Below are 27,815 nucleotides of genomic sequence, written 5' to 3'. Positions count from 1 at the left end.
TAATTATCTAGGGGACCTTCTAACTAGGTACATTATGGAAATATAAATTTTACTTATTATATTCTATTTGTTTTTCATCATTTTGGGCCCCTTTTTTTTAAATGTACATATCCATGTATTCTATTAATAAACATGATTATGTTGCATATATTTTGTTATATGTAAATAGTATAAATTATGTATTAAACAAAAAATAAATATTTACATTGATTTATAGAAGATGTGCTAAAATCGGTACTGTCCCTTTAAGAAAACTGGCAGTTCAATAAAGAGCATCTGTAAATGAGAGCATATTAACGAAGGAGCACTCTCATGGCTTCTTTTTCCTCATCCGTGCTATTCATGACTAAATTTAAAATATTTATTTTTTTGTTTTTGATCAACAATTGACAATAAAAACAAAGACATTATTCAGTCTTTGCACACACATTATACGGATTGAGTCAAACAAAACTTTTACTCCCAACACACAGTGAAAGGATGCTGAACTTTTTCACCACTGTACTACTTTATCACTGGTTTAGTGAAATCTGAACATTTACCAGCCAGTGGCTAATCACAGACATTTTTAGCCGCATTGCGTGAAATTTGGTCTCATGTGAGTGATTTACTCACATTGTACAGAGTTGCGCATATAGTAAAAGATCGATCATGGGATTTTAGAATCGATATCGAGATTGTTCAAATGACAATTGCAATGCATTAGAAAATCAATATTTTTACTCAGTCCTACTGAAAGCTATGTAAAACAAACAAATTGTGGATGGTCACTTTTCAAGCCATTCAGAAGGACCTTTCTTGTCTAAGTGAGCAGTTCTTGGCCAGAATAAGCTGCAAACTGGACCAGCCTTAATGCCTATAGAGAAAGTCTGGCAACACAAGGCAGCTTCACTCATCTAGGATGGCCTCTGGTCTGTAGCCTCCCCCACCTCACTTTCTCCTACGCTGCATTACATAATGGATAATCAAGACACATGCTGAATCTTTAATTGGTGGATGAATTGAAAGTGTCTCTCTGATCATCCACCCAGGTGAAAGACGCTTTCTTGCATCTCTCGAGACACCTATTTCATATAATTTCTTAGTCAACTCCACTCTCCACCTGCATTGGCTCTGTACCATGATTGCCAAAGTTAAAAATGGATTTCAAAGCCATTTCACCACTTTTTCAATTAAAGGCATTATCATGGCCAAAATAAAGTCTTCCCTCTTTGTAATTTTAAGAGGCTTTTCCACTGCACGATACAGCTCAACACGACTCTGCTCACTTTTTGGGGGTTTTCCACTGTGGATAGTACTTGGTAGTTTTTTTTTAGTACCACCTCGGTCGAGGTTCCAAGCGAGCCGAGCCGATACTAAATGTGACGTCAAAACCCTGCAGATCACTGATTGGTCAGAGAGAATCGTCACTACCAGCGTAACTGGATTTGCGACACGGGACATCAACCCGCTAGTTTTAAAGTTAGCAACAGTGACAGCAATATCATTTGTTCACGTGACTTTCGAATTGTAAAATGAAATGGCTGTGCGCAAAACCACACCGTGGTCAATAAATGAGGTGCAGATGTTCCTCTCGTTAACGATGAACGAAACTAAAAAGTCTTTCAGGAAGTGTCTCAGCTGTTGGCCGCACACGGCTACCACTGAACCTACCAACAGTGTAGGGAAAAGTAAAATAAAAAAAAAACTTAAAAGTGACTACAGAACCATGAAGGAACACAACAGCCAGAGTGGTTCAAACAGAAGAAAGTGGAAGTGGTTAGACCAAATGGACGCTATCTATGGCAGTAGACCAATGGGAGGGAGAGTGCCCTGGACTCGGCGTTGTTGTAGTCCACGATGGAGGATGGTACGTTTTGTTACGTTAACTCTATATCCTGCTTGAAAGCTTCACTTTATTTAGTTGACCACCTACTGGAAAGCTTGCTTCTAAAACAACCAGGCCAATTTAACTGTTACACTTGTGTAAAATCACCATGCAACAACTGCTTTATGCAGCACAATGAGCTAGTAGCTAACAGCTAGCGGTCATGTTATTGTTTATGGTCAGTAATGTTTGTGTCGCGTTTAAGATGATGTCATGGCAGTAGAGGCGGCAAAGCTATGACGATCAGCCTATAATCCCACCCACGTTGAGGCGGCACTAAACTGCAGTGGAAAAGCAAGCTCAGAAAAGTAAAGCAAGCAGAGTCGAGTCAAACCGTAACATGCAGTGGAAAAGTGCCATTAGATTACTTGGCCATAAGCAATTGATTTTGCTCATGGTTGGCATTTACTTTGTTGTGCAATATTTCATCTTTGCCATGTAATCTGATTTATGGAATATTTTTGTTGTTTTGATTGAGGTGTTTTCTGTATATGCGTTTAGAATTGTTTTACACAACAGAGGCCCAGGTACCAGAAATTACATGTATTTTATGTATTTCGTGCATTTACGTGTATTTCTTAGTGAAACTGAATATTCAAAATGAGGAAATGTAAGACCGAACTTGATTTTATCCATTGGGAATTGACTGGATTATGAAAATGGGAGTTACATTATAGAATGGAGTCAGGTTGTTGGAGGGGAGGGGTTGAAAAATAAGTGGTCTTAGTGACGTCAGCCGAAAAGGAAAGTCATTTCTGAGGCAGAGCAAGTTGCTACATTTTGCTAAAATATTACGAAGACAAGTTTTTTTTCCTTTGCAATGACATGCACAGATGAATCCTTCACAATAAGACCAGGAAAGTGTATTAAGGAAGTTGATAGACCCTATGTTGATTTCATGTTGACTTCAATACTAAGCAGGAAAAGCACCTGCCCGTACAAACCGGTGTCTTATCTTTGTGAATGACTTGGATAGTGCTTTTGCCTCTCTGTGTCTCATTTAAACTGGTTCATGTTGATTTTTGTTGTCATGGAGAAGCCCAGTTCCTTACGTCTCTGAGGAAACCTTTGAAACAAGGAAACAGACATTGCACTGTGAAATGAAAGTTTATCAGATCTGTTTTAACAGCTGACATCCTTTCCACTGTTCTCATGAGTATTTATTTTGGTTATAACTAGGGCTGTCGATTTAACACGTTAATTTTGTGTAATTAATTAGGGCGGCACGGTGGCTCAGTGGTTAGCACTGTCGCATCACTGAGCCCCGGCTCTCAACTGGGCCTTTCTGTGTGGAGTTTGTATGTTCTCCCCGTGTTCATGTGGGTTTCCTCCGGGTGCTCTGGTTTACCCCACAAGTCCACAAACATGCAGGTTAAGTGAATTGGAGACTCTAAATTGCCCCATAGGTGTGAGTGAGTGTCCCCCAGCCACTGGGTGTTGCGTCAAGAAGGGCATCTGGCATAAAACCTGTGCCAAGTCAAATATGCGGATGTGGCGACCCCTAACTGGAGCAAATGGGGCCTGTCTTGATTTGATCAAAAGTTTCTTTTTTCAAATAGTCATGGTGCTGTAATGTCCTTTTACATCAGTAATGTCCTGACTATACTTTGTGATTAGTTAAATGTCACTTTGGTGAATTAAAACACCAGTTTTCTGTACATTATTCCAAACTTTTGGCCGCAAGTGTATATCATCACTGTTAATAACATCTGTTATTTGGCTGCAGGTAATCACAGCCGTGATGTAGGGACACACAGCAAGACTGAGAGTGTGATATTTCTTAGATGTGTGTGTGAGTTTGAGAGAGAGAGCGATTGAGCACGTGCGATTATCTGCATCTGTCACGACTTCCAAGCAGAGATGAACAGTAAGGCTGTTTAACTTTATTCTTCAGCTGTAGTGTTAGTCATGCATGCAGATGTTTAAATATATATATATATATTCGAAAAATAGAATAAAAATAAAAATTGAATAGAAAATAAAGTATATATAGAATACACAATAAGACTATATATATATATATATATATATATATATATATATATATATATATATACAGGTGCATCTCAATAAATTAGAATGTCGTGGAAAAGTTCATTTATTTCAGTAACTCAGCTCAAATTGTGAAACTCGTGTATTAAATAAATTCAATGCACACAGACTGAAGTAGTTTAAGTCTTTGGTTCTTTTAATTGTGATGATTTTGGCTCACATTTAACAAAAACCCACCAATTCACTATCTCAAAAAATTAGAATATGGTGACATGCCAATCAGCTAATCAACTCAAAACACCTGCAAAGGTTTCCTGAGCCTTCAAAATGGTCTCTCAGTTTGGTTCACTAGGCTACACAATCATGGGGAAGACTGCTGATCTGACAGTTGTCCAGAAGACAAAACCCTTCACAAGGAGGGTAAGCCACAAACATTCATTGCCAAAGAAGCTGGCTGTTCACAGAGTGCTGTATCCAAGCATGTTAACAGAAAGTTGAGTGGAAGGAAAAAGTGTTGAAGAAAAAGATGCACAACCAACCGAGAGAACCGCAGCCTTATGATTGTCGAGCAAAATCAATTCAAGAATTTGGGTGAACTTCACAAGCAATGGACTGAGGCTGGGGTCAAGGCATCAAGAGCCACCACACACAGACATGTCAAGGAATTTGGCTACAGTATTCCTCTTGTTAAGCCACTCCTGAACCACAGACAACATCAGAGGCGTCTTACCTGGGCTAAGGAGAAGAAGAACTGGACTGTTGCCCATTGTTCCAAAGTCCTCTTTTCAGATGAGAGCAAGCTTTGTATTTCATTTGGAAACCAAGGTCCTAGAGTCTGAAGGAAGGGTGGAGAAGCTCATAGCCCAAGTTGCTTGAAGTCCAGTGTTAAGTTTCCACAGTCTGTGATGATTTGAGGTGCAATGTCATCTGCTGGTGTTGGTCCATTGTGTTTTTTGAAAAGCAAAGTCACTGCACCCGTTTACCAAGAAATTTTGGAGCACTTCATGCTTCCTTCTGCTGACCAGCTTTTTAAAGATGCTGATTTCATTTTCCAGCAGGATTTGGCACCTGCCCACACTGCCAAAAGCACCAAAAGTTGGTTAAATGACCATGGTGTTGGTGTGCTTGACTGGCCAGCAAACTCACCAGACCTGAACCCCATAGAGAATCTATGGGGTATTGTCAAGAGGAAAATGAGAAACAAGAGACCAAAAAATGCAGATGAGCTGAAGGCCACTGTCAAAGAAACCTGGGCTTCCATACCACCTCAGCAGTGCCACAAACTGATCACCTCCATGCCACGCTGAATTGAGGCAGTAATTAAAGCAAAAGAAGCCCCTACCAAGTATTGAGTACATATACAGTAAATGAACGTACTTTCCAGAAGGCCAACAATTCACTAAAAATGTTTTTTTTATTGGTCTTATGATGTATTCTAATTTTTTGAGATAGTGAATTGGTGGGTTTTTGTTAAATGTGAGCTAAAATCATCACAATTAAAAGAACCAAAGACTTAAACTGCTTCAGTCTGTGTGCATTGAATTTATTTAATACACGAGTTTCACAATTTGAGTTGAATTACTGAAATAAATGAACTTTTCCACGACATTCTAATTTATTGAGATGCACCTGTATATATAAGCGAAACTCCAGCCATATAGGCAACGCACACAAACTCGTCTTGCTTGACTGTAGCAACAGCACAAGATAACGTGTACTAGCGTTTAAACAGCTGTACAGAGTGCAATTCTGATATCCAGACATGTTTTTCTACATTTCAAACTACGTTTAACTTGACACGGTGTCCTAAAAATGCTGTGTTTATGACATGATGCAACCAAAGTGATATGCTCTAAAAGCGTCCGCCTGATCCATGTGTACATTGACGCGTCCTTAGAACAGCCATTATAATACAGTAAATCTTGGACAGATTGATGAATTTAATTGCAAGATGGACTGCTGTTGACTGTAGGCCAATGATAGGCTTATGTTCAATAATATGGAAATAAACAATTTATTGCCTTCTAAAGCCAGTTTTTGCATTGGCTTATTAGTCCACAATAATGTTATGCATTTTAATTATCTGAATTATTTTGATAATATGCATTTAAATTTATAATTTAAATATAACAATTTATTATTATAAAATAATTAAATATGGAGTTATTGTTATTTGAGGGGGCTTTCTCAGCAAATATTTTTATATGCGATTTAATTCGATTAGTTAATCGACATATCATGTAATTAGTTTGATTTTAAAATTTTAATCGATTGACAGCCATAGTCATAACAAAAGTAAAATCTTTTCACTTTATGTTGAAAAGTGAACTTATATTGCTCTGCCATAAACAATTAATTTAAATAGTATTTACTTTGTTTTGCAATATGTAATTACTGGTGCTCACTAAGACGAGCATCAATATCACTATAGAGCTGCTCATGCTTAAGAGTTTAGGGGTTTCTAAAAAACCTTGTGGTGCGTAACTCATCCCACACTATTTGTACAGGACAAGAATGATACCTCAAATCGTGCATCTAGTTAAGAAAAAGTGAAATGTTATTTTTAAAAGTGATACTTTGATTATTTTTACTTTGTATAATTATTGATTTGTTTCTGTTACTTTAGAAATATTAAATTCATCAAAGTGACCTGCAGTGTAGTAACTTGGCTTGTTAACTTGGCACCCTTTCAGACCCCAGTTATGTTCCAGAGATACAAAAATTGTGTCACATGCCAACATACTTCATTTCAAAGAAAGATATTTTGTTTAGAAAGTAACAGTGTGTGATATGAGACTCATAGTTTGACTTAGCATCTAATCTAAAATTGCTTGTGATTTGGGTGGCACCAAATGACAAAAAAAAACACAAAAAAAAATAGTGATGTCCACTGAATAGATACAGGGTATGAAAGGGACAGGTTAATATAAAATGTGCAATGAGAGGCATGTGTTTATCTGCATTTTACAATGGCTTCAAAAGTGGTGTGACGGTCATCCAATCGTGACAGTCAATCAATTTTTGCATTTAATGCGCTCATGGGCACATGTTTTTCTCTCTCTCTCTCTCTGTCTCTCTCTCTCTCTCTCTCGATTTTTACAGTGGCTGCTTGCATATGTGTGATGATGGTAGTGTTTGCTCTGTGAATGTTTATATGCTGATGCTCTGGTGCGGGATGGGGTGGTGGAGGGATACACTATGGACCAGTGGGCGGCACGCTGGCTTAGTGCATCATGGGGCACGTGTTGGCCGGCCTCTTATCTCTGGCAGAGCAGGAAATTAAAAGTGTTGGTTATGTCACTGTCTCAGTAATCCTTCTGCAATTTGATACTGGTGTGTACGTGTGTGTTTTTGCATAAACGTGTGTACCAAAAGGACCATCAAAATCAGGTTGCTTAACATCTTGATTTAAAAACAATTCCAAAGAGTCCACCACCAAGTGTCTGTAATACTGTGGTCTCTAGATATGTCTCAGGCCTCTTTTATCATCCATCACGTGAAAATCCTAAATCTGATCACTTCGAAAGTAATGGCACACCTCTCCTAAACAAACCACACGATTTGAGTTATCATTCATGTCCGTAGCACAAACAAAGTGGGGACAAGTTACGCTTCCAACCGCAAGAATGAGCATTAGTGACATTGATGCTTGCCTTAGCTTAATTATTATTAAACCATCAAGTTTGTGTACAGCCTTTCAGACAATGTCTTATTCCATGTAACTGCAGTATGAATCATTCTTATGTCATTAATTCACAAAAACTGATGCTTTTATCCTCTGTTGTGCGATCTCATGTGAGATTATGGAGGTTTGTCTCTCTCATTACTGTTGGGGGTGGGGAATCACACTAATCTTTACTCTCGTTCACAGCATTATTGCTCAGGCTTTATTTAGTCACAGTCCAGCCACATGTGCTCTGGGATTCCCAGACATTCCACAAACCCATGTTAGTATTTGACCAACACAAATTCATTAGTGTAATTTTGCTATAGTGGGATTTTTTCTACCAGTTTTATCATCAGCCAGGCAAATAAAAATAATAAAAATAATCAAATCACTTAGAAAATTAATATCACACCTCTACATAACAAGCTACATATTTTGAGGTATCATTGATGTGAGGTTTGAGGTTTGACTGCCAAAGTATGACTCCATAAAATGACAAGCACAGTTCTCTTTCCTGTGTTGACTTACATTGTATTTTCTATTGAAACAGAAATTTGGAGTGGGACAAAACAATGGGCTTGTCTCTTTTTTTAAATAGCAAATGTGCTGAAGCTCATGTCACATTCTAATTTTTTGGACAAAATGTGTATATATACCACTCAGTGCAAGTTGAGTAATCAGTGTTTTTGGTCTATTTTCCCTGAAGAGAAAATACTACATTTTATATGTGTTTATCTGCTAAAAGTACAATTTTCTGACTACAGAACACTATCATATAGATGGCTTCAAAGCAAATAGACATAAAAGCCACAAAACTCATTAGTGTTGATATAATCAGGGTCTTAAATACTTAAAGAGCACCTATTATGGTTTTTCATATATTACCTTTCATGTAGTGTTATATAGCTGTTTGTGAATGTAAAAAAGTCTGCAAAGTTTCAAAAATCAAAGTGCACGACAAATGGAGTTATTGACTCCCAAAAGAAAGAACCGATTCTGAACACCTGAAACGAGTCGTTAGTAATTCCAGACTTACTTCCTGTACTAACCTACGTAAATTGGCTGCTCGCGAACAGCTTTGACCCGCCCTCAAACACTACACTAAGCGGTAGACCAATCACAACAGACTGGGACATCTGACCAATCAGAGCAGAGTAGGCTTTCTGAAAGGAGGAGTTTAGAATGAATAATTTAGAACGGATCATTGAACGAGTCTTTTTTGACACTGGGGGGAAAAAGGGTAATGCTGAAATTTAAATTGAGCAAATTAAAGTGTTTTTTGACATTGGATGCATGTAAATCTATTGTATGAGACCTTTAAAACTAAATTAGGCACGTTTAAAAACCAAAATAGATGCTCTTTAAGGTTTGAAGTTTGCTCAAATGTACAGTACTGTGCAAAATTTTTAGGCACTTGGGAAAAATGTTGCATAGTGAGGATGTCTTCAAAAATAATGCCATAAATAGTTTTCATTTATCAATTAACATCATATAAAGTCCAGTAAACATAAAAAAGCTAAATCAGTATTTAGTGTGACCACCTTTGCCTTTAAAACAGCACCAATTTTCCTAGGTACACCTGGACACACTTGTTTTTGGCTGTTGGCAGATAGGATATTCCAAGCTTCTTGGAGAATTCACCACAGTTCTTCGATCTATTTCGGCTTTCTCAATTGCTTCTGTCTCTTCTTGTAATCTCAGACTGACTCAATATTCAGTGGGGGAGTCTGTGAGGCCAATGCCATCTGTTGCAGGGCTCCCTGTACTTCTGTTCTATTCTATTTGCAAAATAAATGTTTGGGAGTCTAAAATGTATATTTCCTATTGACACACTAAAGCTGAAAAAATAAATAACCTTAAGACAAATGCTTTTGTGAAACATCTTATGTGCCTAAGACTTTTGTACAGTACTGTATGAGCTATGTTAATAGCAATTAAAGGTATAGTTCACCAATAATGAAAATTCTCTCATTATTTACTCACCCTCATGATATTCCAGGTGTGTATGACTTTCTTTTTTCACCAGAACGCATTTGAAGAAAACTAGAAAAATATCTTGGCTCATTAGGTCCTTAAAATGCGAAATGAAGTGAATGGAGATTTCTCTTTTGAAGCTCCAAAAATCACAGTCAGCATAAACGTCATCCATACGACTCCAGTGGTTAATTTAATGTCTTCTAAAGTGATACAATCACTTTTGGTTTGAAAAAATATCAATATTGAAGTACTTTTTTAACTATAATCCATTGCTTCAGGAGAGGGTGGAGTCCAAGTGGTCTCTTGTGTGATGTATTCGTGTTGCCATGATACAGACGTAATCTCACATTCTCCACTCGGTTGAGACATCCAGGATAAACAAACAAAAGTAAAGAAACTGATCAATACAGACTTAAACCAAAACCAACCAAGCTACTGTACAGCGCTCTTCCGGCTGTGACTCATGTGTGTCAGTTCTCGCATGTTTCAAATGCCAATGCGATTACATCACATGCGCTAACCGCTGCTGACCGGAAGCATGATTTAGTGTACAAAAAAGCACTTAAATATTTATCTTTTTGCATCAAAAGTGATCGTGTCGCTTTAGAAGACATCAATTTAACAGCTGGAGTTGTATCGATGACATTTATGCTGACTGTCTGTGATTTCTTTCGGAGCTTCAAAAGAGAAATCTCCATTCACTTGAATTTGAAGGACCTACTGAGCCAAGATATTTTTCTTAAGATGTGTTCTGGTGAATAAAGAAAGTCATACACAAATGGAATATCATGAGGGTGAGTAAATAATGAGAGAATTTTCATTTTTGGGTGAACTATCACTTTAACTATAGCTTGTCTTAGCAAATACCACAAATGAAAATGTCTTTTCTCCTTTACTTCTAGACAAATTCAATGCCTATGTGACTCTGAAGGTGCAAAATGTGAAGAGCACGACCATCACCGTGCGGGGAGACCAGCCATGCTGGGAGCAGGACTTCATGTTGTAAGTTAAAGGAGATTTCCCTAAGTTTTCCACTTTGTCGAGTTTTCAGTGCCAGCAGAGGTACATATCTCACCTGGCAACCACACACACACACACACACTCTGCTTGTAAAGCTTTTGTTGGCAAACTAATGAGCTTCTCTCTGCAGCCCAGATAACAACCCTGATAATCAGGCTGTCAGTGTGTCACGTTCCACAACTAGACCATGTAGGTTTCTTTAAGCAGCGTTTCTCAACTGCTTCAGGTTTTGCTTCAGGACCCAGATTAAGTGGTGACCCAACTAGGGCCTTATGATTACAGCGATGCAGAAAACACTGACAAAATTGCAGAATCCAGGCATAAAAATGGAATTAACCATAAAACATGGGATTATGTGTATCAAGCAATATTTTAATTTAAGGAGTATCTGTTGTGCAAAACATTTTTGTTGTTGTTGTTGATGGAAGTAACTCCAACATTGTATTTTGGATTGTGCTGTGAGGATCTGTATAAAAAAACTTCATTTTATAAAAATAATGCAAAGTGTTGTAGAAAATAAATTTTATTAGACACCATTTCGATGACAGAATTGAATTAAACTGTTGAATATGGAATTCACATAAAAATATTAAATGGAAAACGTAAAAAAAAAATGAAATAAAACGGAATTTGAAAAAATAAAATAAATACTAAAACAGATTGCATGGGGAAATACCGAAAACAGTTCCACAATTGTTTATCTTACAAAAGTAATCAAAAATGTTCTTAAATTAAAATACGTGTTCATTTTACCATTAACTGCATAGTGAAATTATTAATCAATATTAATAAATTCAAGCATGTATTAAACATATAAAAGATCCAACAAAATACAACAGTCTTCATTGTGAAAAACTGAACTCCTGAAATAATAGAATATAATGAATATACTAAAGTATTTGCAACTTTTTAGAAGTTAATATATTCTGAATTCTTCATGCTTTAGAGGCTTCAGAGGTTAATAATTTTCTGTTTTAGCAGTGTAGGATATTGCGTTGCGTGTAGCTTGTTTTTTATTTGTTTTGTTTTTTAACAGAAACCAATTATTCACAATGCAAGTTACACATATTCTGACTAGCATGTAACTTAGATTAAAGGGTTGGTTCACACAAAAATGGAAATTCTCTTATGATTTACTTACCTTCAAACTATCCCAGATATGTAAGACTTTCTTTCAGCAGAACCGAAATGAAGATTTTTATAAGCACATTTCAGCTCAGTTTGTCGATGCAATGCCTGTAAATGGGTCTGCTGGCTGTTTGACGGTCCAAAAGTCATATTTAGGCAGCATAAAAGTAATCCACACAACTCCAGTTGATCAATTAATGTCTTTCTGAAGCAAACCGATAGGTTGGTGTAAGAAACAAAGCGATAAAGCATTTTTAACTTTAAATCGTTGCTTCCGCCCAGCGCTGTATTTCTGTTTGAAATGACCTAACTCTCACCTGACGTTCGTTCCTCTGTTGTGTACAAAGCGTGCGCTTCCGACTTCTTGCATGAACGCACAATTGCGCTTATGTCACTGATGCATCAACTGCTGGCAGGAAGTGAATTTTTAAAAAGTTTTAATTATCTGTTTTTTACACAAACCTATCGATTTGCTTCAGAAGACATTAATTGATTGACTGGAGTCATTTGGATTACTTTTATGCTAAATATGCCTTTTGGACCGTCAAACAGCCAGCAGACAGATGGCATGCATTTACAGGCATTGTATGGACAAACTGAGTTGAAATCTGCTAATAAAAATCTTCACTTCAGTTCTGCTGAAGAAGGAAGGTCATACACATCTGGTATGGCTTGAAGGTAAGTAAATCATGAGAGAATTTTTATTTTTGGGTGAACTAACCTTTTAAGTTCACCTGTTCATTCACTTCATTGTCTGTGCAGATGCGAGTTGTTATATTACAATCTGTATATGTTTTTTATATATATATATATATATATATATATATATGTATATATGTATATATAGTATATGTGAATATTATGATCAATCTCATGTATAAAAAAGATGCGTTTGAGTGAATTAATTAACCAGTTTGTAAAGTGTTTCATTTAGGCCAGTGTTCAGCTCTTTCTGTTTGCTGAAATACCCAACATACTAAATTATTGGATTAGATGAATGAATTCTTTCTAGATATTTTTTCTTTTTAAAAACAGATGTTTCTCTAGATGTTTCTTTTTCTGTTGTGCGCTGTTAATATCTTATAGTATTATTTTCCCTCGTCATATTTTTGTCAACAGTATATTTAAATTAAAATCGGTTAATTGTCATGATAATGCATCTTTTTCATCTCTATTCTTTATTGTTGACTAAATCGGAAAAAAACTTTGTCAATGAGCATTTTCGTCTGTAATTTCGTTGACTAATAACACTGGGAGCAGATTACCTTAGAAAGTAACCAAACTAATGAAATGGCTAAATTCTCTTTATTAACTTGCAGAGATGAAGAATGTTACTTTCATCAGATTATTGCATTAAAAAGTGCAATTTTGTTTTTGTTTTTTTGGTCATTTTTAAATTCCTCTTATTTTTGCATCTCTTTATTTTAGCAGTCTCATAATTCCAAATATGTTTGGTGGTTATATGTTACCATCTTAAACAAATGACACACAAATACACTTGGACTCAGTTTGTGGACAGAGGAATTTTCCTCCTGCTGTTGCCCTACAGAAAAAGCACAACTGAAGTCACATGATATGCAACTTGCAGACACAAAGCATCAACAAGTGGTAGAAGTAGCCAGCCTCAAACACACCGGTGATCTACCGTCATTTCTCATGCCGCTGCTTCTGTTGTTATTGTGTACCACAGGATTTCATGGCTCTCACCCCCAAATGTCATGCCAAATTTCCAAGAATGTTTTTTTTCTATGCAAAGCACAGGTGGCTTGTTCCTGGAAATGAAATCGGCTCCGTGTGCCTTGGCGCTCATTTGTTTCTCAAAGATTAATATCTGTTTATTTAGATTCCCACCCAGTGTTCATGTTACATTCATGTGTTCTTAAGTGCTGGATGTGTGCCTTTGTTTGAATAATGTCTGTGACGTGGTTGGCTAAACTGTCTCACCACAGCTTGAATCTTACGTGTTCACCATGTTTCACACTTGTAGAGCTTTTCCACGTCACAAGCTCATGTATCCATGAATTATTATATGCTTTTGTTATTACTTTTGTAACAGTTATACTAGATTTTAATATGTGTTACTCAAGATCAGTCGTACTACCAAGTTGACAAATTTCTTTTGTTAACAAATTAAAAGTGCACTCTTCCCTTCAAGCCCATGTAAATGTTGTAGTTTGACAATTAGTCATAATTTGTTAAGAAATGGAAGATATTATCTGTAGTGCATCAATTCTAATTCATAATGGTAAAGCACTACAGTTTTCACTCACTTTTTCAGTGGCCTCGGTTGAGGAAGTATTACTGGTCAGTGGTGACCTCATTGTCGAGATTCCCATTGCCATGGTGACTTCACAGGGACACAAAACTTCTCTTCATTCCCATTAATGACTTGATGCTTCCTTGTCCTAATGGAACTTCAGAAAGTCAGATGTCCTCGAAAATGAACAGAACCATTAAATCAAGTCAAGCATTTGTGTGTCTTTGCTTTCAGAAGGGCATTTAAAAGCCACATCCAGGTTAATCAAATTATGTTTGCTCCCTCTGGAACAGACTCAGACCACAAGAAAGAGTAGACAATAAGCAGATTTGATTGTGTATTGATTACTGATTATGTAGTCTTTCATGCCTTAAAAAGTTTCAAGAAGAAAGAGTTACTTTGAAGAGTAATATTGTGCATATAGTGAATCCATCTCAAAATTGCAAACATTATCTATCTGAACATAAATACTAACATTTCTATGTACATTTCTGCACTTGGTCTTCGTTGGAGATTTACTGACTTTGGGCCTCATTCATAAAACACGACCAGAACAGATTTCATGGTAAATTGATTTGTGCTGTGTGTAAATCGAATGGTTTTATGAACAATTTACACAGAAGTTGTTTTATGGATGAGGAACTTTATTTTTTTGTGTCACTGACAAACTTGTATGGCATGTTTCAGCAATTTATAATTACTCTGCAACAAATTATCAATTTAACAGTCATTAATAGGCATTATGTAATATTTAAACTGATATCTAGTTGATGAACATTAATATATGAATATATACAGTGTGTGTGTGTGTGTGTGTGTGTGTGTGTGTGTGTGTGTGTGTGTGTGTATATATCATCCATGTGATTATCTAATCAGCCAATCGTGTGACAGCAGTGCAGTGCATAATCATGCAGATACAGGTCAGGAGCTTCAGTTAATGTTCACATCAACCATCAGAATGGGGAAAAAATTTTATCTCAGTGATTTGGACCGTGGCATGATTGTTGATGCCAGATGGGCTGGTTTGAATATTTCTGTAGCTGCTGATCTCCTGGGATTTTCACACACAACAGTCTCTAGAATTTACTCAGAATGGTGCCAAAACAAAAAACATCCAGTGAGCGGCAGTTCTGTGGACGGAAACACCTTGTTGATGAGAGAGGTCAACAGAGAATGGCCAGACTGGTTCGAACTGACAAAGTCTACGGTAACTCGGATAACTGCTCTGTACAACTGTGATGAGAATAGCATTGGCACGGGTTGGCGCTGTTTTGGTGGCACGAGGGGGACCTACACAATATTAGGCAGGTGGTTTTAATGTGTCTGATTGATGTGTGTGTATGTGTGTGTGTGTATATATATATATATATATATATATATATATATATATATATATATATATATATATATATATATACAGGTGCATCTCAATAAATTAGAATGTCGTGGAAAAGAATTTATTAAATATATTCAATGCACACAGACTGAAGTAGTTTAAGTCTTTGGCTCTTTTAATTGTGATGATTTTGGCTCACATTTAACAAAAACCCACCAATTCACTATCTCAAAAAATTAGAATATTTTGACATGCCAATCAGCTAATCAACTCAAAACACCTGCAAAGGTTTCCTGAGCCTTCAAAATGGTCTCTCAGTTTGGTTCACTAGGCTACACAATCATGGGGAAGACTGCTGATCTGACAGTTGTCCAGAAGACAATCACTGACACCCTTCACAAGGAGGGTAAGCCACAAACATTAATTGCCAAAGAAGCTGGCTGTTCACAGAGTGCTGTATCCAAGCATGTTAACAGAAAGTTGAGTGGAAGGAAAAAGTGTTGAAGTAAAAGATGCACAACCAACCGAGAGAACCGCAGCCTTATGATTGTCCAGCAAAATCGATTCAAGAATTTGGGTGAACTTCACAAGGAATGGACTGAGGCCGGGGTCAAGGCATCAAGAACCACCACACACAGACCTGTCAAGGAATTTGGCTACAGTTGTCGTATTCCTCTTGTTAAGCCACTCTTGAACCACAGACAACGTCAGAGGTGTCTTACCTGGGCTAAGGAGAAGAAGAACTGGACTGTTACCCAGTGGTCCAAAGTCCTCTTTTCAGATGAGAGCAAGTTTTGTATTTCATTTGGAAACCAAGGTCCTGGAGTCTGAAGGAAGGGTGGAGAAGCTCATAGCCCAAGTTGCTTGAAGTCCAGTGTTAAGTTTCCACAGTCTGTGATGATTTGGGGTGCAATGTCATCTGCTGGTGTTGGTCCATTGTGTTTTTTGAAAAGCAAAGTCACTGCACCCATTTACCAAGAAATTTTGGAGCACTTCATGCTTCCTTCTGCTGACCAGCTTTTTATGATTTCATTTTCCAGCAGGATTTGGCACCTGCCCACACTGCCAAAAGCACCAAAAGTTGGTTAAATGACCATGGTGTTGGTGTGCTTGACTGGCCAGCAAACTCACCAGACCTGAACCCCATAGAGAATCTATGGGGTATTGTCAAGAGGAAAATGAGAAACAAGAGACCAAAAAATGCAGATGAGCTGAAGGCCACTGTCAAAGAAACCTGGGCTTCCATACCACCAAAGCAGTGCCACAAACTGATCACCTCCATGCCATGCTGAATTGAGGCAGTAATTAAAGCAAAAGGAGCCCCTACCAAGTATTGAGTACATATACAGTAAATGAACATACTTTCCAGAAGGCCAACAATTCACTAAAAATTTTTTTTTATTGGTCTTATGATGTATTCTAATTTTTTGAGATAGTGAATTGGTGGGTTTTTGTTAAATGTGAGCCAAAATCATCACAATTAAAAGAACCAAAGACTTAAACTACTTCAGTCTGTGTGCATTGAATTTATTTAATACACGAGTTTCACAATTTGAGTTGAATTACTGAAATAAATGAACTTTTCCACGACATTCTAATTTATTGAGATGCACCTGTATATATATTCATATTCGAATGTACATAAATTAGAGATCAGTTTAAATGTGTGTGTGTATATACACACATGTATACATATACACATATGTGTGTGTGTGTGTGTGTGTGTGTGTGTATATATATATATATATATATATATATATATATATATATATACACACACACATATATATATATATATATATATATGTGTGTGTGTGTGTGTGTGTGTGTATATATATATATATATATATATATATATATATATATATATATATATATGTGTGTGTGTGTGTGTGTGTGTGTGTGTGTGTGTGTGTGTGTGTATATATATATATATGTATATACAGTGCATCCGGAAAGTATTCGCAGCGCTTCACTTTTTCCACATTTTGTTATGTTACAGCCTTATTCCAAAATTGATTAAATTCATTATTTTCATCAAAATTGTACAAACAATACCCCATAATGACAATGTGAAAGAAGTTTGTTTGAAATCTTTGCAAATTTATTAAATAAAAAATGAAAAAATAAAAAACATAAATCACATGTACATAAGTATTCACAGCCTTTGCTCAATACTTTGTTGAAGCACTTTTGGCACCAATTACAGCCTCAAGTCTTTTTGAGTACAATGCTACAAGCTTGGCACACCTATTTTTGGGCAGTTTCTCCCATTCTTCTTTGCAGGACCTCTCAAGCTCCATCAAGTTGGATGGGGAGCGTCGGTGCACAGCCATTTTCAGATCTCTCCAGAGATGTTCAATCGGGTTCAAGTCTGGGCTCTGGCTGGGCCACTCAAGGACATTCACAGAGTTGTCCCGTAGCCACTCCTTTGTTATCTTGGCTGTGTGCTTAGGGTCGTTGTCCTGTTGGAAGATGAATCTTCACCCCAGTCTGAGGTCCAGAGCGCCCTGGAGCAGGTTTTCAACAAGGATGTCTCTGTACATTGCTGCATTCATCTTTCCCTCGATCCTGACTAGTCTCCCAGTTCCTGCCGCTGAAAAACATCCCCACAGCATGATGCTGCCACCACCATGCTTCACTGTAGGGATGGTATTGGCCAGGTGATGAGCGGTGCCTGGTTTCCTCCAGACATGATGCTTGCCATTCAGGCCAAAGAGTTCAATCTTTGTTTCTCACAGTCTGAGAGTCCTTCAGGTGCCTTTTGGCAAACTCCAGGCTGGCTGTCATGTGCCTTTTACTGAGGAGTGGCTTCCGTCTGGCCACTCTACCATACAGGCCTGATTGGTGGAGAGCTGCAGGGATGGTTGTTCTTCGGGAAGTTTCTCCTCTCTCCACAGAGAAACGCTGGAGCTCTGTCAGAGTGACCATCGGGTTCTTGGTCACCTCCCTGACTAAGGCCCTTCTCCCCCGATCGCTCAGTTTGGCCAGGCGGCCAGCTCTAGGAAGAGTCCTGGTGGTTCCAAACTTCTTCCATTTACGGATGGAGGCCACTGTGCTCATTGGGACCTTCAATGCTGCAGAAATTTTTCTGTACCTTCCCCAGATCTGTGCCTTGATACAATCCTGTCTCAGAGGTCTACAGACAATTCCTTTGACTTCATGGCTTGGTTTGTGCTCTGACATGCACTGTTAACTGTGGGACCTTATATAGACAGGTGTGTGCCTTTCCAAATCATGTCCAATCAACTGAACTCCAGTCAAGTTGTAGAAACATCTCAAGGATGATCAGTGGAAACAGGATGCTCAATTTTGAGTGTCATGGCAAAGGCTGTGAATACTTATGTGATTTTTTTTTTTTAATAAATTTGCAAAGATTTCAAACGAACTTCTTTCACGTTGTCATTATGGGGTATTGTTTGTGGGATTTTGAGGAAAATAATGAATTTAATCCAATTTGGAATAAGGCTGTAACATAACAAAATGTGGAAAAAGTGAAGCGCTGTGAATACTTTCCGGATGCACTGTATATGTATATGTGTGTGTGTGTGTGTGTGTGTGTGTGTGTGTGTGTGTGTATGTATGTGTGTGTGTGTATATATATATATATATATATATATATATATATATATGTATATATGAAACCTGATTGTCACATTTTAAGAAAATGAGTGATGCTTGCCTGTGCAAAACTCACTACTACAATGATTGCCAGGGCATTGCTGTTTGGTTGCTAAGGTGTTCTGAGTTGCTTATTAGCTCAAAATAGTCCGTTCCCAGGTCTTTATGATATTCTGGTCCATAGATATGGGTCAGGGATTGTTTCACATGTTTAAAGGTATTCAGTTATGGTTATTAATAAAGGTATTAGTTCACCCAAAAATGAAAATTATCTAATCATTTACTCACCCCCTCATGCCATCCCAGATGTGTATGACTTTCTATCTTTTGCAGAACACAAATGAAGATTTTTAGAAGAATATTTCAGCTCTGTAGGTCCATACAATGTAAGTAAATGGTGACCAAAACGTTGAAGATCCAAAAAAAAAAAAAAAGAAAAGAAAAAAAGGCACATAAATGCAGCATAAAAGTATTCCATACTTGGTTAGGTCCATGTCTTCTGAAATTATATGTGTGGGTTAGAAATAGATGTGGGTTAGAACTTTCACTTTCAAATTCGTCTTTTGTTTTTTTTTACTTTTCGCATTCTTCATGCACATCGCAACCTACTGGATGTGGCTGGTCAAAGGTGAAGATTTATAGTAAAAAAGGACTTAAATATTGATCTGTTTCTCACCCACAAATATCATATCGCTTCTAAAGACATTGATTAAACCACTGGAGTCATAAAGATTACTTGTATGCTGCATTTATGTGCTTTTTGGAGATTCAAAGTTTTGGTCACAATTCACTTTGAAATATTGAAATATTCTTCTAAATATCTGCATTTGTTTTCTGCAGAAGAAAGAAAGTTATACACATCTGGGATAGCATGAGGGTGAATAAATGATGAGAAAAAACAAATTGGGTGAACTTTAATCATTTGCCAGGCAAAAATCTTAAGTCAGATCACTTAGAAAAGTAATAACACACCTCTCCTCAACAAACCACATGATTTGAGGTACCATGCATGTCTGTAGCACAAACGGTGCAGGAAGAGTTACTGGCCAAAGTTTAATACTTGCGATTTGATCAGACCACAACCCTCAGTTAGTGACTATCAAAAATGGCTTCAAGCTGTCTTTGAACAATATGTAAAACATGCAATGTACAGTTGAAGTCAGAAGTTTCCATGCACCTTAGCCAAATGCATTTAAAGTCAGTTTTTCACAATTCCTGACATTTAGTCGTAGGAAAAAATTCCCTGTCTTAGGTCAGTTAGTATCACTACTTTATTTTAAGAATGAGAAATATCAGAATAATAGTTGAGAGAATGATTTATTCAATGATTTATTTTTTCTTTCATCACATTCCCAGTGGGTCAGAAGTTTACATACACTTTGTTAGTATTTGGTAGCATTGCCATTAAATTGTTGAACTTGGGTCAAATGTTTTGGGTAGCCCATTCCTCCAGACAGAACTGGTGTAACCGAGTCAGGTTTGTAGGCCTCCTTGCTCACACATGCTTTTTCAGTTCTGCCCACAAATTATCTATCAGATTGAGGTCAGGACTTTGTGATGGCCACTCCAATACCTTGACTTTGTTGTCCTTAAGCCATTTTGCCACAACTTTGGAGGTATGCTTGGGGTCATTGTCCATTTGGAAGACTCATTTGTGACCAAGCTTTAACTTCATGGCTGATGTCTTGAGATTTTACTCCAATATATCCACATAATTTTCCTTCCTCATGATGCCATCTATTTTGTAAAGTGCACCAGTCCCTCCTGCAGCAAAGCACCCCCACAACATGATGCTGCCACCCCCCATGCTTCATGGTTGGGATGATATTCTTCGACTTGCAAGCCTCACTCTTTTTCCTGCAAATATAACGATGGTCATTATGACCAAAAAGTTCCATTTTTGTTTCATAAGACCAGCAGAAATTTCTCGAAAAAGTAAGATCTTTGTCCCCATGTGCACTTGCAAACTGTAGTCTGGCATTTTTTATGCCGGTTTTGCAGCATTGGCTTCTTCCTTGCTGAGCAGCCTTTCAGGTTATGTTGATATTTTACTGTGGATATAGATACTTGTCAGCCTGTTTCCTCCAGCATCTTCACAAGGTCTTTGCTGTTGTTCTGGGATTGATTTGTACTTTTTGCACCAAACTACATTCATCTCTAGGAGACAGAATGCATCTCCTTCCTGAGTGGTGTGATGGCTGCGTGGTCCCATGGTGTTTATACTTGCGTACTATTGCTTGTAAGCTAATTGGCTAATTGTCTAAAGGCTTGACATCATTTTCTGGAATTTTTCAAGCTGCTTAAAGGCACAGTTAACTTTGTGTATGTAAACTTCTGACCCACTGGAATTGTGATATAGTTAATTAAAAGTGAAACAATCTGTCTGTAAACAATTGCTGGAATAATTACCCGTGTCATGCACGAAGTAGATGTCCTAAACACCAAAAACTATAGTTTGCTAATATTAAATCTGTGGAATGGTTAAAAAATGAGTTTTAATGACTTCAACCTAAATGTATGTAAACCTCTGACTTCAACTGTATTTGCATTTACTTCCTCCTTTGTGCAGGATTAGGTACCAGTTTGTGTCTCTTGTGGTTCAGCTCTTGCCTGAGGAAAACACCACGTTTTCTGTTTGCTCTCTTTTTCTAAGCCTGTTTGACTAAGTGAAATAATTATGATGATGTTAGAGTATCACCACTGGGATTACAGCTTTGTATTATATAGCTACTCAATTTGTTTGTTTGATCAAAGTGAAAAGATATTGTGTCATGTCATTTAGACATGTCATAGGAGATCAGCCGTTCTGTCTTGGGGTGTTTCATCAGCTGTGGGCACTTAGAATTGAACTCCCTTACAACATACTTAGTTTGCCTACTGACAGTGTCTAACAGTGGATGATGATACATCACAGAATGCAGAATTTTTTATTTCTTTTAAATCATAAACATTTCCACCACAGGGTAACATCTCAAATTTAGATCTGTTTTTAAAGGAATATTCTGGGTTCAATACAAGTTAAGCTCAATTGACAGCATTTGTGACAATGTTGATTACTAAAAATGTATTTCGTATCATCCCTCCTTTTCTTTTAAAAAAGGAAAATCTGGGTTACAGTGAAGCACTTGCAATGGAAGTCAATGGGGCCAATCCATAAACATTAAAATACTCACTATTTCAGAAGAAGAGCCACAAGATGTAAACAATATGCATGTTACCATGATTTTAGTGTGATAAAATCACTTTCTAACCTTTTCTGTGTAAAGTTATATTCAGTTTTACAACTTTGTTGCCATGACGACATAACACTGTAAACCCTAAAACACTAAAATGACCATAAAAACAATGATTTTTACACTGAACTTTACAGCTCAAATAATACACCAGTTTTAACAGAAGATTTAATTGAAGTGCTTTTATAAAATTATTATCTTCACATTTCTGCCTTTAAATCCTTCAAATAGCAGTAATAGTCTTATGATGGATTTTCATAATTTAGGATTGAAAATCTTGGTCTGGGACAAAGAAAATTATTAACTTTTTTATTATTTTAATTTAATTCTACTTTTGCATCTATCAACTACCATTTAATGAAATGTAATGGTAATGAATGTGAGTCTCACTTAGCCTGCATCTTTTAGCGTGTTCATGGTGTCAGTAAGCTCTATCTGTCTCTGTAGCAACCTATCAATTAGTAATTACTCAGCCTGTCGTCATTTGGCATGTTCTAGAAAATGGCGAAAAGCAAAAAAAGCAAAATTTGCAGGTAAACAAACAAGGCCCTCCCCGTCTTCGGCCCTCAGAGTGCTTGGAGCCATCTCATCCTCACCGCACTTTGGAGACAATTGAAAGCCTAAATGAATAATGAATGGATTTCCAAATGCTCCTATGCGCTTTGGTCTTCTCTATTTATAACAAGGAGAGCGGCAGATAAAAGCCTTTTTTTTATCATTCAGTTGTACAAGGGAAAAAAGCTTTTCATCTTTGCAGATGTGTGTAGCCACCGTTATGGATCTTCCAGCACAAACATTATTTAGATTTTTCACTGTACAGGATTATGTTGATTATGGTTCAGTGTTTGAATATAATTTAAAGTAATTCATGTGACCTTTGAGCAAGGTCATTTTCATCTTATAAGAACGTACACCTGAATTATATGTCAATTAATATTTGTATTTTTATTATTGAAAATAAATATTAATCTAAGCTTCTCATACATAGAATGTCATAAATGTGGCACTATAAATACTATGTATTCTCAATGTTTATAAAGTTAAGTAGAATTTTAAAGGCTTAATCAGATAAGAAAAAAAAAGGGGACACTTTCAGGAAAATGTAGTGGTATTAAGTGGTGCTTGCTAAGGCAAGTATCACTGTTACGATTGTGTATGCTAACTGTTAGGGATTTGAAAAAACAAGCAAATCTTACATTAAATTTAGCGTGTAACTCATCTTGTACATTGTTCGTTTGCCCGACAAACAATAGCAAGTCAAATCCCATAGATTATAGAGAGCCATATGTAGAGACCAGAATTTCAGAGAAATGTAGCAATATTTGCTGAGTGTTTTCTGTTTAATGCAGAATAAATCAGGTGTGGGTGTCTATGAGATTTTAGTCTTTGTTATGTCTGAATAATGCCACACTGCACCTGGAATCTTCTAAAACACTGAGATCATAAATATGTTGCTAATTAGTTTAGCTGCCTTTTATATTTTTTCTTGGTCTTGTAATGAAGTGGCACACAAACTGTGAATATTGAAATCAGGCACATGTTGTCATGTTGCAGTGGAAAAGCAAGATTATGCAAGGCAGGATTTCCATTAGCCAGCAAATACCGGTTTTTGACAGTTAAAACATCCCAATATATGACACATTAAAAAATTGTCGGACACAATGACTGGTTAAAATATTAAAATGAACCGTCAGCAAATTTAGTTGATGGGCGGCTGCCCATGTTGCCCATGCCTAATCCGCCACTATATATAGAGTATATTGCAAGTTTATAAACTTGCGTTAGGCGGCCGTTTTCGGCTGTTGCTTCACTTCTCTGTTTTGCAGTGCAGTGGATCAGGAGCGACGGTAGAGAGTGGTCCTAAACCTGAGCGGTCAAAATGCATCAAATATGTGTATTGATTGTATTGACAATGCTTGATGGGCCCAAATGCGTAAAAAAGCAGTGCACTAGTTCATAAGGTGAACAGTTAAAAAAATTTTTTTTAAAAATGCCATTGACGCAGCTCTTAATTTGCATAAATTAAGCAGATTGCAGAGTAAAATTTTTATATATACAGTATTTACACTGGTGGCCAAAAGTTTGGAATAATGTACAGATTTTGCTCTTATGGAAAGAAATTAGTACTTTTATTCACCAAAGTAGCATTCAACTGATCACACTGTATAGTCAGGACATTAATAACGTGAAAAATTTCTATTACAATTTGAAAAAAATAAATAAAAATAATTCAGAACTTCTTAAACTACTTCAAAGAGTTCTCATTAAAAAATCCTCCACGTGCAGCAATGACAGCTTTGCAGATCCTTGGCATTCTAGCTGTTAGTTTGTCCAGATACTCAGGTGACATTTCACCCCACACTTCCTGTAGCACTTGCCATAGATGTGTCTGTCTTGTCGGGCACTTCTCACACACCTTACAGTCTAGCTGATCCCACAAAAGCTCAATGGTTTAAGATCCATAACACTCTTTTCCAATTATCTGTTGTCCGATGTCTGTATTTCTTTGCCCATTCTAATCTTTTCTTTTTGTTTTTTTGTTTCAAAAGTGGCTTTTTCTTTGCAATTCTTCCCATAAGGCCTGCACCCCTGAGTCTTCTCTTTACTGTTGTACATGAAACTGGGGTTGAGTGGGTAGAATTCAATGAAGCTGTCAGCTGAGGACATGCGAGGCGTCTATTTCTCAAACTAGAGTCTCTGATGTACTTATCCTCTTGTTTAGTTGTACATCTGGCCTTCCACATCTCTTTCTGTCCTTGTTAGAGCCAGATGTCCTTTGTCTTTGAAGACTGTAGTGTACACCTTTGTATGAAATCTTCAGTTGTTTTGGCAATTTCAAGCATTGTATCGCCTTTATTCCTCAAATCAATTATTGACTGACGAGTTTCTAGAGAAAGTTGTTTCTTTTTTGCCATTTCTGACCTAATATTGACCTTAAGACATGCGAGTCTATTGCATACTGTGGCAACTCAAAAACAAACACAAAGACAATGTTAAGCTTCACGTAACGAACCAAATAGCTTTCAACTGTGTTTGATATAATGGCAAGTGATTTTCTAGTACCAAATTAGCAATTTAGCATGATTACTCAAGGATAAGGTGTTGGAGTGATGGCTGCTGGAAATGGGGCCTGTCTAGATTTGATTAAAAATGACTTTTTTCAAATAATGATGGTGCTGTTTTTTTACATCAGTAATGTCCTGACTATACTTTGTGATCAGTTGAATGCCACTTTGGTGAATTAAAGTACCAATTTCCTTCCAGAAGAGCAAAGTCTGTACATTATTCCAAACTTTTGGCCGCCAGTGTATATACAGGATATACTATGAAATCATAAAGGATGGGAACCATGGCAACTTTTATATTTTAATATAATACAGTTTTATATAAATATTTTCATTATATTTGGTCCTTCATAGGAAAAAGTTTGGGCACCTCTGATGTAAAGTCTGTGTCAGTCCTGTTTATAAAAATAACATTGAAAATAGTGATAACAGTTAGGTTACCATGGAATTTATCTGCATGTTAAATAATACCATGTCTGCACATCACAATATGTTGTGCATATTGTATGTGTTCAAATAGTAAAATTGAATTATGAGAGAGAGAGAGAGAGAGAGAGAGAGAGAGAGAGAGAGAGAGAGAGAGAGAGAAAGAACAGAGGGTGCTGCTAAAGGGACACTTTGCAAATCTGGATTCAAAGCATGAGAAAGCAAGCAGGTGAATCCTGAATCATGATGAAAATATATAGCAAAAGATGTCATCTCAAACTCTAACTCTTCTGCAGAACACAAACAAAGATATTTTGATGGACTGTGATGTGAATATATCCATACAACGCTTCCAAGCTCCAAAAAGGACATAAAGGGAGCATAAGGGTAATTCAGACAACTCGAGTGCTTTAATCCATGTCTTCTAAAGTGAAATGATTGGCTTTGGGTGAGAAAGACCAAAATGTAACTCCTTTTTCACTATAAATCTTGCCATCTGAATTCTCCTAAAAATCTCATGATCACACCAATGGAAGTGTTTGTCCCCATTGACTTGTATGGATATATTCACATCATATCTCTAAGAGTTTCAGACTGCAAAAGCGTGAGTACTTGATGAGAGAAATTTGTCATTTTTGGGTGAACTATTCCTTTAATACAGTTACAAGCATTACTAACAAAAATGGTGACACTGCTGCCTATATGTGAAGCATAATTAATTTGTATTTCACTGTTGTTCTGTTTGTCGTCTTCAGTGAGATCAGTCGGCTGGACCTGGGGCTCATTGTGGAGGTGTGGAACAAAGGTCTGATCTGGGATACCATGTTGGGAACAGCCTGGATCCCACTTAAAAGCATACGCCATTCAGAGGAGGTCAAGAAATCCTTAAGATTTTCATTTCTGTATAGTTTTAAAGGTGTACCCAGGACTTTTTTGCTAAAAATCTAACCTTTTGTAAAAGGGGTAAAAAAAACAAACAAACTATTTGTTCCGATGTCGGATTCCAATAGAATGGCCCCTTGAAGGTCTCTACGTTGTTCTGTCTTTTCTGAGTGCTGAAGTAAAGCAATTATTGTTAATTTACACTTTACAAATTGATTCCGTTATTCATTTTATCTGACTCCAATTTTATATTAATCTGACTCCAATTTAAGTTGACCTCTGATTTAGATTACAGCTCTAATTAACTTCTGATCATTCTTTTAATTTGATCTTTTTAAGTTATTGATTACTCTAAATCCTCTTCTATTCATTGTCCTTTCGATCTTTGGAGTCTAACACTGGCCATTATTAAATTACATAAACCTCCCAAAAAAGATAGCCAGTTCCGTTCTTAGTCAGCGGTTGTAGGGTTAACTAATATCGTCTGGTTTGGCTTGTCTTATAGCCAGGCGATATTGCCGCTTAGTCACATACATACAGCTTGCTAAGACGGGTGGTGAGCAGTGACTGAGAGTATTTATATGGCTTTCTCCTACCCGGTTGTCCTGGGTGGTTTCTCCTATATTAAAGCTCCAGTATGGTCTACCCTGGTCTAATGAAATTCAAATCCTGCCCGGCTGTCCTAGATGGTTGTCCTACCTGGTTGTCCTGGGTGGTTTCTATCTACCGGTCACAATGATTCCAGAGAAATTCAGAATAAATCAAATAATGACAATTTATTTGTCAGGTAGGATATAAAACGTAGTTACAACAAAGCCAATTTCACACAAGATCAGAATAAACAAGCATTATAAGAATCAAGAGACATACCTGACAAAACTACATGCAACGGCAAAGCATGGGAGATCTGGCTTACAGATTCCCTGAGCTCCTCTGCCATCCTTCCTTAAGTACCAAATGATTCTATTGTTGTTTCAGATGTGTATGTCTGATGTTATTTAGGATTTGGTTTACAATTTAGGGAGTTGTAAGTTGACCTTTGATTGAGTAGGTCGTTTGATGTTTACAAAGAATGCACCTAATTCTGCATACAGCATCTGGTCCCTGTGAGAGACTTGGGAGGGGTCGTGCTCTGGATAGAATACAGTATTTTACTAAGTTCTTAAATCTTACTTGTGATTTGACTTTGCTGAAAGGGAATGAGATTGTTTTACCAGTTGCAATGAGACCTCTTGAATGATACCAAACATGTATGATCAGAAAACTTTTTACATTACAGAACGTAACTTCGTTTTTGGTGTCTTTAAAGTGACCTGAGGTGAGAGAGAGAGGGCAGATGTGGGA

The 27,815-nt window shown here is 37.1% G+C and overlaps 2 protein-coding genes across 2 annotated transcripts in view; one reads left to right on the top strand and one right to left on the bottom strand.

Annotated features, from left to right (window-relative positions):
- The window catches only part of LOC127432784 (14-3-3 protein gamma-like), a 678,408-nt gene that overhangs the window by 427,234 nt on the left and 223,359 nt on the right, over positions 1–27,815 (bottom strand). The gene's annotated exons all lie outside the window — the stretch shown is intronic.
- LOC127432732 (protein unc-13 homolog B-like) overlaps positions 1–27,815 on the top strand; it is a 145,201-nt gene that overhangs the window by 15,444 nt on the left and 101,942 nt on the right. Inside the window, exons 3-4 of the mRNA XM_051684109.1 lie at positions 10,406–10,505; positions 26,345–26,462. Of these exons, the coding sequence (XP_051540069.1) occupies positions 10,406–10,505; positions 26,345–26,462 (218 nt within the window). The remainder of the gene's footprint in view (positions 1–10,405; positions 10,506–26,344; positions 26,463–27,815) is intronic.

Source organism: Myxocyprinus asiaticus, chromosome 42 (genome assembly GCF_019703515.2).
Source record: "Myxocyprinus asiaticus isolate MX2 ecotype Aquarium Trade chromosome 42, UBuf_Myxa_2, whole genome shotgun sequence".
NCBI lineage: Eukaryota > Metazoa > Chordata > Actinopteri > Cypriniformes > Catostomidae > Myxocyprinus > Myxocyprinus asiaticus.
Note: the sequence above shows the minus strand (reverse complement) of the source record. Positions and strands in the feature narration are given on the sequence as shown.